The sequence below is a fragment of the Nanorana parkeri genome, unplaced genomic scaffold (genome assembly GCF_000935625.1).
Source record: "Nanorana parkeri isolate BGI_ZX_2015 unplaced genomic scaffold, ASM93562v1 scaffold2089, whole genome shotgun sequence".
NCBI classification, from domain to species: Eukaryota; Metazoa; Chordata; class Amphibia; order Anura; family Dicroglossidae; genus Nanorana; species Nanorana parkeri.
The window spans coordinates 53,990-70,144 of record NW_017308357.1 but is presented as its reverse complement, the minus strand read 5'-3'; the positions used below and the strand labels follow the sequence as shown (position 1 = coordinate 70,144).

General features: G+C 40.2%; 1 protein-coding gene across 1 annotated transcript in view; it reads right to left on the bottom strand.

Moving 5' to 3' along the window:
• Window positions 1–16,155, bottom strand: part of AGTPBP1 (ATP/GTP binding protein 1) — a 118,040-nt gene that overhangs the window by 70,840 nt on the left and 31,045 nt on the right. The window contains exons 3-6 of the mRNA XM_018572625.1: window positions 14,852–14,919; window positions 12,164–12,227; window positions 8,656–8,802; window positions 5,491–5,622 (exon numbers count right to left, since the gene is read on the bottom strand). Of these exons, the coding sequence (XP_018428127.1) occupies window positions 5,491–5,622; window positions 8,656–8,802; window positions 12,164–12,227; window positions 14,852–14,919 (411 nt within the window). The remainder of the gene's footprint in view (window positions 1–5,490; window positions 5,623–8,655; window positions 8,803–12,163; window positions 12,228–14,851; window positions 14,920–16,155) is intronic.

Below are 16,155 nucleotides of genomic sequence, written 5' to 3'. Positions count from 1 at the left end.
GGCACCGTAATGACTGACAGGAGCCAGATGCAGTCCCTTTATCAGGCATAACAATGTGACACATGGTCACATTTTTGGTTACATATACAAAATGCAGTTACATCGAGTAAATAGATACCAAACATGTCAAGTGTTAAAATTGCATGCACCTCAGCAATGGCGAAAAACTATGCTTCACAACATTGTCCATAGGTGACGTTTTAAAAGCCTGTACAGGTCATCAGTTTAGCGTTAACCATGAATTATGGCCCGAGAATTATTGCTCTCACTCCAACGTTCGCGGTGATACCTAACATGTTTGGTGCATACACATGAATGCCCCACACACGCATGTTTATTCTCATGCAAATGGTGGGGTTGGTTTTAATTTTTAAATATTTATTTTATTATTTTTTATGACTTAAATTTTTTCCCCCTTAACTTTATTACTATTACATAGGAGCTAACAAGCTCCTATGTGATATTGTATTGAGGTGACAGGTTCTCTTTATGGAAATATCTGGGATCTAATGACCCCTAATGTCTCCCCTGCACTCCAACACAGGTGATCAAGCACAGCATTGTGCTCCATCTCCCGTGCAGCCTAGCTTGTTACTGCTGAGACAGGAAACACTGTCAGTACAGCAGATCAGAACCGGCTTGCTCCCGCTCTCTATTCTGAATGAAGTGCAATGGTCCCGAGTCCCCCAAAGGAGAAGGGAACCACGAAAACGATGGCGGTTGGTGGTGTACATAATGTCCATCAGTGACCCGTCATGATGTCCCCTGTCAGTGCAGAAGCATTAGCAGGAGCACCGTTGCAAGTTCTCTACTAAGCCCCTGCTAATGCCCCCCAGAGCTTCTGCCCTGACAAGAGACAATATGACAAGGTATACTGATGGACATTATGTGGGCTTGGAATACATAATGTCCATCAATGTACCCTGTCCTAATGTCCCCTGTCAGTGCAGAAGCTGGGGGTGAGGGGGTCTGTGTGGGGAAGGGGGGCATTAGCAGGGGCACCGCTGCAGGTTCTTTACTAAGCCCCTGCTAATGCCCCGCAGAGCTTCTGCACTGACAGGAGACATTACGACAGGGGACACTAATGGATATTATGTGGGCTTGGAATACATAACGACCATCGTAATGTTGGCAACGCCTGCATGAATAAAAACCCACCGCATCAAATATATGGATACATACATACATACATACATACATACATATATATATACACACATACAGCCACTGGAAGGCAATATTACAATGGAAGGCAAATTACTTCTAGACTTATTCCACAGCAATTATGTCACATCCCTGCCCCCTCCAATCACAGAATGCCTTGTATACTCTGAGAAAAATACAAGGCATTTTGTGAATGGGCAAGTAGTAAGGAGGAGGGAGGATGCGAATTAAGCAGGTCACAGCTCCAGTAGCATTCCTCAATTCCTGTAGCGCCCAGAAGACCTGCATTATGTGCAGGAGGCGGTATGCTGCAAGGTTATTTTCAGCAACCCTCCACACATAACATACAGCTTTGTAATAATGCATTTACACACCCAGTTCATTGAGTAGATCATATTTTTCTGGAGTTTTTTCAAGAATACATTTTTATTCATTTCACATACAGTTCCATAAATTGCATAATAATAACAGTAGCGTCTACATTCAACAGCTATCTCATATCTAAAATTGCTTATTAATTACAGGTGGGAAAAAGATAAAAAAGACAAGCTAATGCTTATGATCAATTGCATAATAAACTAACCCATCACCATTGCCTATATGACTATAAGAACAAAAAACAAAAGGATATTATGTTATCTAAAATCCCATTCCATTCACAATCCAACACCTTTACTTCGCGAGCTGTCAATTCTTCCATTCGCATTATATGGTTCAGTTCTAATACCCATTCCCGGATCTCAGGGGTATTTGATTGTCTCCAATGTCTTGGTATTATCGCCCTTGCTGCTGCCAATATGGGCATGCCAGTCCCCCCTTAATACTTTTTACTGAGCCCGGAAGCATTAATAATATTGCCACTTCTGGGGTTTCGGGCAATTTTGAACCCATGACTCAAATATAATTTTCCAGTAGGGCTTTATTCCCTCACAAGTCCACCATATGTGTAGCATTGTGCCCTCTTCCATTCCACATCTCCAGCACATCTTGGTTGCTTGAGGGTCTATTTTATGTAGTTTCACTGGGCATCTATACCACCTGGTTACTATTTTAAAGTTATTCTCCTGTATTCCAACCGAAATACTCGATTTAAAAGTTAGGAGAAAAGCTTTATACCATTCTTCTTCTGCCAAAGTCTGTCCTATTTCTCGTTCCCACTCCCTAATATAATAAGGAGGGGGCGGGAACATTGATTCCAATAGTATATTATATATTCTTGACACCCTGGTTTATTTAAGATAATTTTTTCAATTGGAGTCAATTCCCTTTCTATAGAGCCCTGGGAACACAAGTAATTGTGAAAATATTCAAGCCATCTGCCTTGGCTCACCATTCCTGGTGGCAGTAGATCTCTTAGAGGGAGTACTCCCAATGCATTCACAGCTTGTAGCATTGGGAAATGGCTTGAATTCTTCCATCTCAAAAATCCTTTATTCCCCAGTCCCTGTGGGAAATCTGGGTTACCAAGGATGGGTGTCAAGGGTCCCGTATACATTGCACTTCTTGATCAGCGCATCTCATATATTTATTATCGAACCAGTTACGACAGACTGGTTTCCACCAATGCGGACGTTTGTCTGGAATTATCCATGGCAGTGATGTTAGGGGTATTGAAACCTCAGCTTGTTCTATAGTTACCCAGAGTTTGGGTCGCATAGGGCTGAACCAGTACATCAACCTGTTGAGGGTCGCTGCTTTATAGTATATCTCCATATGTGGCAGACTCCCTCCCCCTTCCGATCTTTTAACCAAAATGTCATACCTCAGACGCACCCCGGAAGTGCCCCAGGTATATTGTAACAGCATAGATCTTAATCTATGAAAATATAATCTAGGGATCTTTATAGGGGTCGTCTGAAATATGTAGAGGAATCTTGGGAGGATGTCCATCTTAAATAGTGACATCCTCCCTATCCAGGAGTGTTTACTCTTCCTCCAGGCCTCCATTCGTACTTGTGTCGTCTCCAGGAGGGGTATATAGTTAAGTTCATATAATTTTCTTACATCTGCAGATATTTTTATTCCCAGATAGTTTATCGCTTCTAGGGCCCAAACGAATGGAAAACTGGACCTCAAAATCTCCCGCTCACCCTGAAGGGAGAGTTACATCCAGGCATTGAGATTTGCTAGCATTAATTCGGTAATTGCCGACTCGCCCAAATTGTTCTATCTCCCCCAGGACCAGCGGAAATGCTATCCTAAGATTTGTGATGTATAATAGCAAGTCATCCGCAAAGATACTTAATTTGTGTGTTCTCCCCTTGATGTTCGCTCCCCTTATATCTGTATTCTGACGTATTGCCATAGCTAGGTGTTCCATAGCTATAATATACAGTGTGTATATATATATACACAATATACTTTTCTGGAGTTTGGCTGTAAATGATGCCAAATATGACAAAAACCAAGACCATGGCTGAAAGTTTTGAACATTCTTAAATGCAATACAATTTTACAATATAATAATCTTTTAATCAGATTTTTTTAGAATCTGTCATTTGCTTTAGTAACCAGAGTCTGGGAAAAACAGCTTTAAACCAAACATTAGTTAAATCTAACTGCATTCTGTTAAAAAAAAAAAAAAAACAGATCTAAAACTGCTTACAGTGCTTTGACCCTGTGTAGACGTAATAACAAACTATATTAAGACGCTGAACTATGCAACAAGAGACTTCTTGTCTTATTCTTGGTCAACGAAAATCCTGAGAGCTTCTAAACTCATCAACATGGATGTGGAATGAATAACATACTGGAAATACAAAATGCCACAAAATACCTCTTTGTAAGTGATGTATAGGAACTTACAAATACTCTTCCATGTTATCCTATCCAAATGAAAACCACTCAGTATGCCAACATTGACACTGATCTACTAACAAGCTGTTAGTGTTAAGGTTCAAATGTAATTCCACATATGGAACCATCAAGGCACACAGTCTAATCAAGTAAAAGGTTTTCAGAGTCCCCGTGCTCTTCTAGGGGATCCAGGGTCACGGCAAATGCATTCAGGATGAAGAGTGGGGGCAGATCGGGGAACGTTTCTTCCTCAACCTGATCTGTAACCAGTGAAGCAGGGAACAATTGTATAATTGTATGAAGAAGGGAAAAATGCTTCCTGCTTCATGGCTGACAGAAGCCCACATGAAGTGCCAGTTACACAGGAAATAATGCACATTTCTGTGCTTGATCATCTGTATTGGAGGGCAGGAGAGACATCAGGGGTCTAATAGACCACAGATGTCTCCATAAAAAGAGCCCGTCATAAAGAGTACCTGCTTGTTAGCTCTTGTGTGATAGCAATAAAAGTAAAAAAAAAGTGATAAAGTAAAAAGTAATAAAATAAATAAAAATTTAAAAAAAACTTAAAACCAACTCCACCAGCTGCATGCGAATGAACACATGTGCATAGGGAATGCGCGTGTACGTAAACAATGATCGTGCCACACGTTAGGTATCACCGCAAACGTTGGAGTAAGAGCAATAATTATAGGGCAATGAATCGCTGTTAATGCTGAACTGATGAGCAGGAAAGGCTTTTAAAGTGCCGTCTATGGACAATCTTGAGTACCATAGTTTATCACAATTGCGCAGGCGTGCACAATTTGGAAGCTTGACATGTTTGGTATTATTTACCACATGTAACCCCATCTTTTATATTTTACCAAAAATTGGGCATTAAATTGCGTTTGTCTGGAAAATGTTTTTTTTTTCCCCCTAAAAATATTGATTTTAAAAACATTTGCACAAACATTGTGCGACATAAAAATAATGCAGCTCCTTTTTTTTTTTTTATTGTGCAGGACCTCTGCTTTCAGAAAATATATACTTGTTTTGGGGTTTAAAGTAATTTTCTATCCAAAAATCCAGATTGTAGTGTGTATGTACATGAATTCAAATATTGCTCCGGTTCTAAGTTGGTTAAGAGACTTCCGTGGTCTGAGGAACATGTGTTAAATTCACCACTCCTCAAAGTGGACCTCCCCCTTCCTCCTGGAAGGTGCGAACACTATGTAAATGTATTTTGTAAAACCAATACACCTACATAGATCAACATGCCTTATAACTTCCATCTTGCCACATTTCAACTGGATCTGTTCTGCCTTTGTCCCACCATTCTTGATCCCTGTGCCACCTCACTGATGTCTGCGCCTGACCTCGCACATGTGCAGTATGAGATCTGGTGCATTCAGAGATTTATTTTAATGGTGTTTAATATCCTTCTGGAGTTTAGCGTTAATGCTATTCGTGTAAGTAAAATTAATAAGTTGCAGAAAAATTATGTTATCACATTTGCAGTAAAGATTTCCCCACTGCAGTACTACTTACAGTTCATACAGTATACCCGTAACACTTGAAGACATGGAAGTTGTAGCTTTGGATATTGCAGATTTTGTTTCACCAAGTTCAGAGATATGTTTAGTGCTCCACTTACTCGTGCCTTTACTCCAAACTTCTTATCTGTGGAAAGTAAACACCGAATGCCATTTATTATTGCGACCATTAGAACAGATGATACATCTATATTTCAAAGCAGTATATTATTGCAAAGAGGCATCGTTTTGAGTTTAGCATGAGAAGGTTGTACTGAGGGCCTTTTTACATTTGACTTTTACTTCACAAATATGTATTTTTAAGTAGAAGCCCAAGGATTCTACTATGTGGCTGGTGCACGTCCATGCACTGCAATTTACTGCGTTTTTAAAGGGAATAGAACAAGACATGCTCATTCTCACCTATGCATGTGTCACCACACACACTGCAACATGAGTATCGCACACAAAGATAACACGGTTGCTCACAGGAACAATCTGTGGACCTTGAGATCACTGGGACATTTTGTGTGAGAGCAACAGCAGACAGAGGGTTAATGGTGCTATTTTACACTGGTTTAAATTTAAGGGGTTTGCTGTGGTCTCCTTTGCAGCTACCTCTTTTTAAAACCCTGAATCGCATACTTTATAACTTTTTAGCATCAAACATCACAAAAGACAAATACATATAATGCTCTCCTAGAGTTAGTTCCAGCAGATCAGTCATCAAAACTGTACAAGTGCGACTGATCAGCAGACAGTAACTAATCCGTGTCAATCATTGCTGTTCTAAAGTTGTCGCTATCTGAATACAATGAATGTGTGTGGAATCGTAAACTAGTTCCATACCACAACAAGACTAAAAGTATTCCTGAAGACTGGATATAGTCTTAAAATATTTTCAAATTTGTGTTAGAAATTACTGGAAGTACAGCTATTAAAGGCAGTCTGTTTATATACTACTGGGACAGGTATTTTAGGGCAGCAGCTAACGATTATTTGCATAATCGATTAGTTGCCCGATTATTTTTTCAATGAATCGATCGGTTGCATTAAAAACATATTTCCCCCCTCCCTCTCTCCAAACCTCCCCCCCTTTCTTTCTCTCAGTCTCTCCCTCCTCAACCAACTAACCGATAATGAGATTAGTTGTTGCAGCTCTAAGGTATATACATATTTACTGTACGATAAATTTGAAGAACAGAAAAAAAATGACTGATGCGTCAAAATGACAGCTAATAATTGCTTTGTATTAGACAGCAGGAGCAGCTGTCAAAATGCAGCCTCTCCTGTGTAAAATGATACTTGCACATAGTCTGCAAGTATCACTGGCTAGATACTATTTAATTCACATGTGACCTATGATCTGCATATAGATACAAATAGCACTGCCCAGAGTATCAGCCCTGGTGATCTGAGACCTCACCCCTATTTAATCCATTATACAAAAACATTCACAACCTAGGTTGTAATTGGGGTTTTAAAGAGGTGTCAGAGGGTTTTCAATTTATATAAATTTATTACAAATCATTAAAATTCATACATAACAAAAGGATGATCTGCATATGACAAGACTTAATGAAACCTTACATGTTAAAATAGGATTTGTTTGTACTCATGATAAAAATCCTATTTTCTGATTTCATTGGAGGACACAGCTCCTCTTTAGAATGCTAGGTATAGGACCACCTGTCCATGCTGGTGGCCAACGTCCACACATCCACAAACATACATTCTGCTAACGGCAAAGCAGTGCAAACAAAAAAAAGATTTTACAAGGAGTATATTTTTAAAAAAATCATATTTTTTATTCATTGGAGGACACAGCACTACTTTAGATAATCAATAATTGTGATGCCACAACAGGGTGGACAAAAATAAAAAAACAAACTAGCCACCTGCAAAATGTTACATCCAAAACTGTAATCGGCTGATGGTCCGATCCACCTTGTAAAATTGGGTGAAAATATGAATTGACAACCAGTGGACATCTTACAGACCTGGGAAATTAATGCTTGAAGATGCATATATACACTTGGACAACAGATTGCCGAATCGATGGTGGTGCGAGGAGTAGGTTAGACACCAACAGGGGCCACCCCTGAGTTGTCTTTTGTTATTAATATGTATGTAGCGTCCTACTCCTGCAGGTGGAACTATACCTGGTGATCTAAAGCAGAGCTGTGAAGCACAGAGATTTTTTTTTTTCTTTATAAAACCCGTTCCTATTTTATACCCTTTTTGACCCTTTGTTAAGCCTACTCAGCCCTAATTAACTCCTTCCTCCATTTTTCTGCTAATTTTTCTTAATTTCTAATTCATTTTTACCTTTAATAATTTTTCACATTTCATTAGTATGTTATTTCAATGTCATAGCAAGAAAATGCCCAAAGATTTAAAAAATAAAGTAGTTTTACGATTATATTCTATAATGTGTCCTGTTTAAAATTACACGTAAATTATATTTCTGGTTCAAAGCATGGCAAAAGTTTTTTTCAAAAGTAAAAAAAGGCTTTTTTCAAATCCAACAGAAAAGAAAACATGTTTTCTTCATTTATTTGCATCTTTTTGTCTATAAATTCCACAGACAATTAGATCATTTTTGAGAAAAGAACTGTACGAAGTACTGTATGCATGACTTTGTTATCTTAAGTATTGACAAACTTATCACCAAATAAACAGATCCATAGTGAAAATTAAAAAATTGCTCTGGTTCATAAGTGCTATACAGATACGACAGCCCCTAGACATTAAATGGCAGCCCCCTAATCCAGCATTTTGGCTGGAGCAGGTGATGAACCAATGTGTGTGTACTCCAACAGAATTTCAAGTCAAAAACGGTTTATTGACTCGATTGCTATCACATCATATAGCACTATAGCACTACTGCTATATGATGTGATAGCAATCGAGTCAATAAACTGTTTTTGACTTGAAATTCTATTGGAGTACATTGGATTTTGGTCTATAGAAATTCTATTGGAGTGCGAGTGACTTTATACATACACTGAGCAACTATAGACAATGCTGCCTGATATGGAAGAATCTTGTCTGATGGCTACTGTTTTCCTCTTTTGGAGCTACAAAGTATCTATTTAACTTTGTAATATTCCCCAACATATCTTCAAAGTAGAATGCAAATAAAATAAAAATTTCAATATTCTATTAACACAGGACAAACCTTTTGGTCCTATCTTTGCAAGCAGACTATGGAGAAGTACTATTAAATCTTCATTGGGAGGAGAGTCCTTACTGGCACTGAGAAGCAACTGCAGCAAAATTTGTGTACCACCTTTAGATATCAGAACGTTTATTCGTCTTCCTCCACCTAGAAAACAAGAGTAAGAAACTTGATCTTCAAGTAAACGCTTGTAAAATTGTGTCATACAATATATAGCCAAATGTTTGTGGACACATGACCGGAACCACCTATATGAGCTTGTTTGACATCCAATTCCAAAACCATGCATGCATTCATATAGCTTTAGCTGCCCCTTTGTGGTTATAACAGCTTCCATTCTTCTGATAAGGCTTTTCACAAGATGCTGGAGTGTGTTTCTGGAAATTTGTGCTCATTCAACCAAAAGAGTATTTGTGAAGTCAGGTACTGATTTTGGATGAGTAGACCTGGCTCACAATTGGCATTCCAGTTAATTGCAAAGGTGTTCAATAGGGTTAAGGTCAGGGCTCTGTACAAGCCATGTTCTTCCACATTAAAGTGACACTAAACTGAGGAGTTAAATCTTAAAAATACATTCAAGTTCCTTAACTATTATTAAAAATGTATCTTACTTGTGTATCACTCAGCTGTAGATCCTCAAATCATCTCTGAATTGGTGCCGATACTGTCGTTTCTTCTGGAGGGTGGCTACTCTTACTCTCCATGGTACCCGTGTGGGTTTTAAAGTAGCCATCGATTCCAAGTTTGCTCCCGTGATGGACTACAATCTCACATTTAGTTTACTAATTTGTATTGAGATTGTAGTTCATCATGTGAGTAAGCTTTGAGTGGTGGCTACATGACAACACACACAGGGACCATATGGAACATGCTGGAACAGAAAAGTGGCTTCTCTAAACTGTGGCACAAGGTTAGACGTGAACAATTTGTAAACGGTATTTGTATGCTGTAGCATGAACTGTATTATTCCCTGTAAACATCTTAACTCAGTCGTATGGATTGGCGTCCACATACTCTTGGCCATTTTGTGTAGGTGTGATGATCAGGTGTTTACAAACTTTTGACAATATACTGTAAAGTTAAAGGGTAAGTAAACAGATCTATCCAAGTACTGCACAATATGAAGAGTGCACTGCTTACCTGTATAATTTCTGACCTGCTTCTTTCAACTCAGCATATTTCCTTCATGGCTACTCCCTATAGATTGTACTAGCAGAAGTACAAGCATAGGCATAATCATAGTGAGGAGCCTAGTCATAAACGGAGGACCAGCTCCTTTAATGAGGCCACAGAAGAAGAATACCCAGTGACAGTAATCCCTTAACATACAATTTTCAATGATTGGGTTTTCCTGTGAACTGTTCCTTCTCACTTATCACCCAATGTCGCCATGAAAAAAGGTCCAATGCTGGTTGTTACACAGTGGAAAAATGACATGTACAAAGTGTCATCATACAACCAATTAAAGCAGGTTTGTATATCAAAAAGGTTCCGTGCCGTGTGTACTGTATTGTATGGCTTGTAAGTCACTGCTGAGCTTTGAGTTGCTGTGAGCTCTGCTAAACTGTGTGCATGGCTAATTTGTTTTATACTGAACTCATGCTGAACGCATTCTGAACAAGAGCCAAGCTGCTGAAATGAAGTATTGAGTAAACCATATATAAAAAAAACTTGCTATAGTTGATTTGTATGTAATTCAGCATGGAATGTTCGGGAGAGAAAAAAAATAGGAAATGACAATACATTTTCGGTTTTTGGTTATTATTTTCTGCACTGTACAGTAGCCTAAAAAAATAGTTTCCTTTGGTAGGATAGCATTAGCTGGGTAATGAAATGAATGATGATGATGAATGTTTAGCTCTCTTTTTTACACCTAAAAATGTGAGATTATAAAACACACAGCAACAAAATAATCAACTTTGCAAATTACATTTACTCTTCTTCCCCTACGCATGAAAGGCTGTAGAAGTGTAAAATCATGGGGTGATGCTTTGTAGGTATTCTATTTGATATATAATATAATATAGATACACACACACATACATACATACACATATATATTTTGGGGGTGCACCAATGCCGATACCGAGTATTTTGGAGAGTACTCGCACAAATGCTCTGATACTTACCTCCAATACTGGAACTTCTGGCCAGAGAGAAATCTCCCTCTGGCCGGAAGTGCTAAGGGACCATGGAGTTGGCTTTCTTTCAAATCAGAAAGCCAGGCTGGAGGTTATGATACGCCTCCCGGCTTCCTGATTGGTCAGGAAACCAGGCTGCCTGTAAAGAAAAAAAAAAAGTCAGATTAATACTTACCCCATCTTTCGCATTGCTGGGTGTGATGTCCGCATCCTTCTAGGAGGTGCAAAGCAGGAAAAATCTCCCAAGACACTCCAGTCAATTGCATGATGATCTTCTCATAAGATCTTGGTTGCTCTGCATTTCTCAGGAGCTAGCTGGAAGGAATGTGATGTCATCCTTGCCTAGGCACTAGGGATGCACGGATACTGCTTTTTCGGTATCGAGTACCGATACTTTGCTTTCGGTACTCGTCGATACCGAGAACCGATACCGATGCTTCCACTGGCATGGATCCGGCTTCCCGGGCAATCTGATTGCCCGTGAAGCTGGCTCCATGTTGCCTGGTCGCCTTGATTGTGTTTGGACGGGAAACCAGCTTCCAAGCCAATCAGCATCGAGCCGGCTTCGCAACCAATCAAGACGCTGGGTTATAACCGGCCTCCCAGCTTCCTAACTGGCCGGGAAGCCGGCTCAATACCAATTGGCCAGGAAGCCGGATTTCCAGCCAATCAGGATGGAGCCAGTCATTACCTGCCACCTAGTTTCCTGATCGCACGTGAAGCTTGCTCCATGTTCCCCTACGGCTCTGCCGGTCAGAGGAATCTTCCTATGACCGGAAGTTCCGGTATCGGAGCATTTGGGCGAGTACGAGTACTAGCCCAAATACTCCGTATTGGCACCGATACTAGTATCGGCGCATCCCTACTAGGCAGAGTAGGCAGGTCCGTAGGTTAAGGTAACTATAAACCTAACTTTTTTCTTCACTTTTACATTTTGGAACTGCTAGGGAGGGGGCCTGCATTTTACTACAAGGTCCACTTTAATGGATACTGTACAGTGCATGCTTAACAGGACAAGGTAATAAACACAAAATGTTGGTAGGATAGCATTAGCAGTTATACTTTAAACATATATTTGTATTCAGGCATATGACAAGGCAGATGTGTCAGCTGTGTTTATTATGGTTGCCTGTTACCCAGTTTTTGCAGGAATGTAAGTAAATAATATTTTTCCCTATTTATATTTAACTAAAAAAAACTGCCTCGAGAATTTCTCCTAGAAGTTTTATTTCTGAGCTGTCAGTAAAACCATAATTCATCAGCAGAAGAAATGGCACTGGTGTACGAAATAGAATCTCATTGAAACGCCATATCTCTTCGCTTTTATAAACAATTTATATAGATAATATATACACAAATCGACTTACCAGCTGACATCAATTCATTGAGAATATTTACAATATTTAAGATTGTCTGGAGGTCCTTTGTATTCTGCAGATAGGAATACAGAAGGTTAGCATGGAGAATAAGCTGTACAGGATTCCCTCACTTTCAGCTATAAAGAGTGACTTGCTTACTAAGTTAAAGTACAGCACTTTCAAGGTTACAAATATTAGGGATTTAGTCCAAAAAAATAATTTGCAGATTGTTTATACACTGGTAAAAGTGATTAATCTTTATTTAACCTTACTTATTTAAGAAATGTATTAAAAGGTTAACCCTAAGGTTATTCCTATCAGGAATTCCATTGGCGAGATGTCTATGCTCGAGTTCCCATGCCTGCACATCTGCTTAGGCCATAACAACAGATTCCCAGTTGATTTTTATATTATGATGCAAACTGCACAAAAAAAGTGTGCGAACAGACAAAGAACAACTAAATGTGATCGCAAAGGACTCGCCTATATATGGAATATTTAAAAAAAAAAAAAATTTTAAAACATAAAGGCTCCTGTAAGGCAGTTTAAACAAGTCCCCAAACCAGCTACTATGTGCACGAACATCAAAGTAAATAAATAAAATGTAAAAAAAAGTAAGGATGCACCGATACTGGGCATTTTCCCCGAGTACGAGTAATGCCCCAATACTGGTACTTTAATTATTTTAATAGATTCGGCTGCCGTGAGGTCCTGCACTTGCTGTGGACCTCGCAGAAGCCTTGTGGGGACCTCGTGGCACCTTTTTACAGCGCCGGCCCAGCCTCACATCTCCTCCTCCTCCACCTTTCCGCCGCCTGCACAGCCATGGTTAGACCCGACACAGCACTGGGGTGTCGTGCACCCGCTCGTAGAGCCCTAGTGAGACCAGCACAGAGTCCTGGTGAGACCCCACCCCCACCACACTAGTAAGACCCTGCCTGCGCCCAGCCCTGGTGAGACCTGCCCTGTCCCGCGCTCAGCCTGGACGAGACCCTGCCCATGCGCAGCCTGGTGAGAAACAGAGTATATAGCTTCATATTATTCTGCATTGCTGTATAATGTATTGGTAAGATTTGTAGTCCTATATAGCTGTTGGTATTCTGCATTGCTGTATAATGTATTCATGGCATTTGTAGTCCCTCTACAGCTTAGAGTCAGTGGAAGAACTACCAGGGTCACAGCGGTTGCAGCTGCGTTCAGGCCGTGGCACTCCACCACTGTCCTGTCTGTATGTTTGGAAAAACTGTCACATGAAGAAAAAAAAGGCATCAGTAATTGGTATTGATGAGTAAAGTACCGGTACTCGTTCTTGAAAAAATGGTATTGGTGCATCCCTAAAAAAAAAAAAAAAAAAAAAAAAAATTAAAAAAAAAAAAAAAAAAAATACTAAAAACCACCTCCCCTGACTGAGCTAACTTTTGCATCTCATACAATCCCCCTCCCAGACATTGCAGGTCACAGTGGGAGAGTAGTTTAGGGCCAGTTCACACCATATCCAGTGCGTTCCGGCAAAGTTTGTGCCTGGAACGCACTTGATCGCATAAACCAAGCCTCCCGTGTTCTGGAGTGGGAGGAGGCGTGGTGGTGCCATTCATGCCACTGGCACCGCAGACATGCCTACCGCCCACAGTGCGATCCCCCGCACTGGAATATGTTGTACAGCAATGCCCTGTGTTCCAGTGCGGTGCAATCTCAAAAAATTGTGCATGCAGGTGTTATTCCAATTTAGCTGCAGAAGTGGAAATATGCTTTAAGGACCAGTTCACACCATATCCATTGCGTTATGGCATAGTTCGTGCCCGGGAACACACTGGATCGCATAAACCAAGCCTCCCGCGTTTGGGGGTAGGAGGGGCATGGTGGTGCAGTTTATTTCAAAAGAACAGCAGACACGCCTCCTGTCCACACCTCCACGCATGGAACGCACTGGATATGGTGTGAATCAGCCCTTAAAATGTAATTAGAATAACACCTACTTTGTTTGTTACATGTTCCACTCATATTGCATGACTTAAAAATAAAAAATATGCTGTTATATTTTTAAGTGTGTTTTACTTGCTTAAAATCCCACATAGTTTCCCCCTACAAGAACTGTATGTTAATGAGGAGAAGCTCAGATTGACCCTCTAGTTTCACTTTCAAACTGCTCAACGTAGCCTGGAATCTGCACCAGGCCTTCACCAAAATAATAATATCTCAACGGTAAGAAATTTATTTTTTAAAATATTTTTGGTATGCTTTGTGAATAGAAACCAATAACAAACATATAGTGGGGTTTTCTCAAATTAAACTGCAAAAGTGGAAACACACTCCAAGCAACAGAAGCAGAGCTGTCAGTCCAGAAAACAGTGGGCAGGACTAGGTGTAGCTGATTGACAAGTTGCAGGCTGTGTATGAGGCCTACATGAGCGTGGAAACTCTGCTCTGAATTCAGGAGCAGTGCAGCATTGTTGCCACGCCATCACAGGAAGCTGCATTAGGTGGACTTCACTGGCAGGTATTTGTTGGACTTTGTGCGGGGACAAAAAAAAAAAGAAAAACGTTAAGTGCTGATTAATGTCTAAAGCCCAAACTTTTTTTTTGGACAGAGTCGGCTTGGAAGCATACTATAATAAATATTTTTGGTTAAATAAATAAAACTGACCACTAATAATCACAAAATTAGAATAAAAGCATGCAAAAAGCATGAGCTCTTACCTCCAGTGTAAACAGTATCACTTCTACACCAGTGGAACCTTTGGCTGTCATCTCCTTCCTTGTTTTTTCTGCATGCAGAAGAAATGGGAAGCATATATTTTTACTTTTATACACTCATCAAAATCATAACCATTATGTATGCCACCCAATACAACATGAATCTGGTTAAAATGAACGGATTGGTAATGCTTTGTTTGAGCCTCATGCAGAATCCACTATTGGAGGACATGAAGTGAGACCCAGGAGGGAGGTTGCTCCATTAAACTAGTATGTTTTTAAAAGAGAACTATGGCACAACCTTTTTTGGTGTTAGTTCTCTTTTGGGTCACAGGAGGACCCAAAACTACTGCCTGCTATATGCCGACAGCAAAGGGCCGCGCTGCAGCCGGGAAAAATCCCAACAATATTGTCGGGATCCACCACTCTACCTGATTGACAGCTGACTCTGCCTCTCTAGAGCCCCCCGCCTTCCCTGTCTGTCCCCCCAGTCAGTGCTGGAGGAACAGAGAGAAGTGCAAGGAAACTCTGCAGGGAACGGTGACGGACAATCACTGCCCTCTGCAGGGAGAATATCGTAAAATCAGTGCAGAGCGGTATGTGATTACAGGTGAAACTCGAATAATTAGAATACCGTGCAAAGTTCATTTATTTCACTAATGCAACTTAAAAGGTGAAACTGATATATGAAATAGACTCATTACATGCAAAGCAAGCTAGTTCAAGCCGTGATTTGTCAGAATTGTGATGATTATGGCTTACAGCTCATGAAAACCCCAAATCCACAACCTCAAAAAAGTAGATTATTACATGCAATCAATAAAACAAGGATTGTACATAGAACAATATCGGACCTCTGAAAAGTACAAGCATGCATATGTACTCAGTACTTGGTTTGGGCCCCTTTTGCAGCAATTACTGCAATTACTTTTGCACAATATTCTAATTATTCGAGTTTCACCTGTACTCAGTTCTTGATCTATAGAGCCGATGTGTGACAGCTGCAGTGTCACACATCGGCTATAACTGTGGGGATGAGTGCATTTCACTCTCCCCATAGTTCTCCTTTAAGGGCTGAAACAGTTAGGTCTAGCTCAAACATAGTAATGGGGACCAATGAACATAAAGTTAATTTTTGACTTGAAGAAAATCTGTCACTTACCCATTTAAAGCAAAGTGACAGGTTCTGTCGACAGCACACCTCTTACTCCTGTTGATACCCTTCCAACACTACCCCATCACTGTATTCAACTTCCAGAGCCCTCAGAGCAGGCCCTGTGTTCGGAGTCAGTGCTAAAACAGGCCTA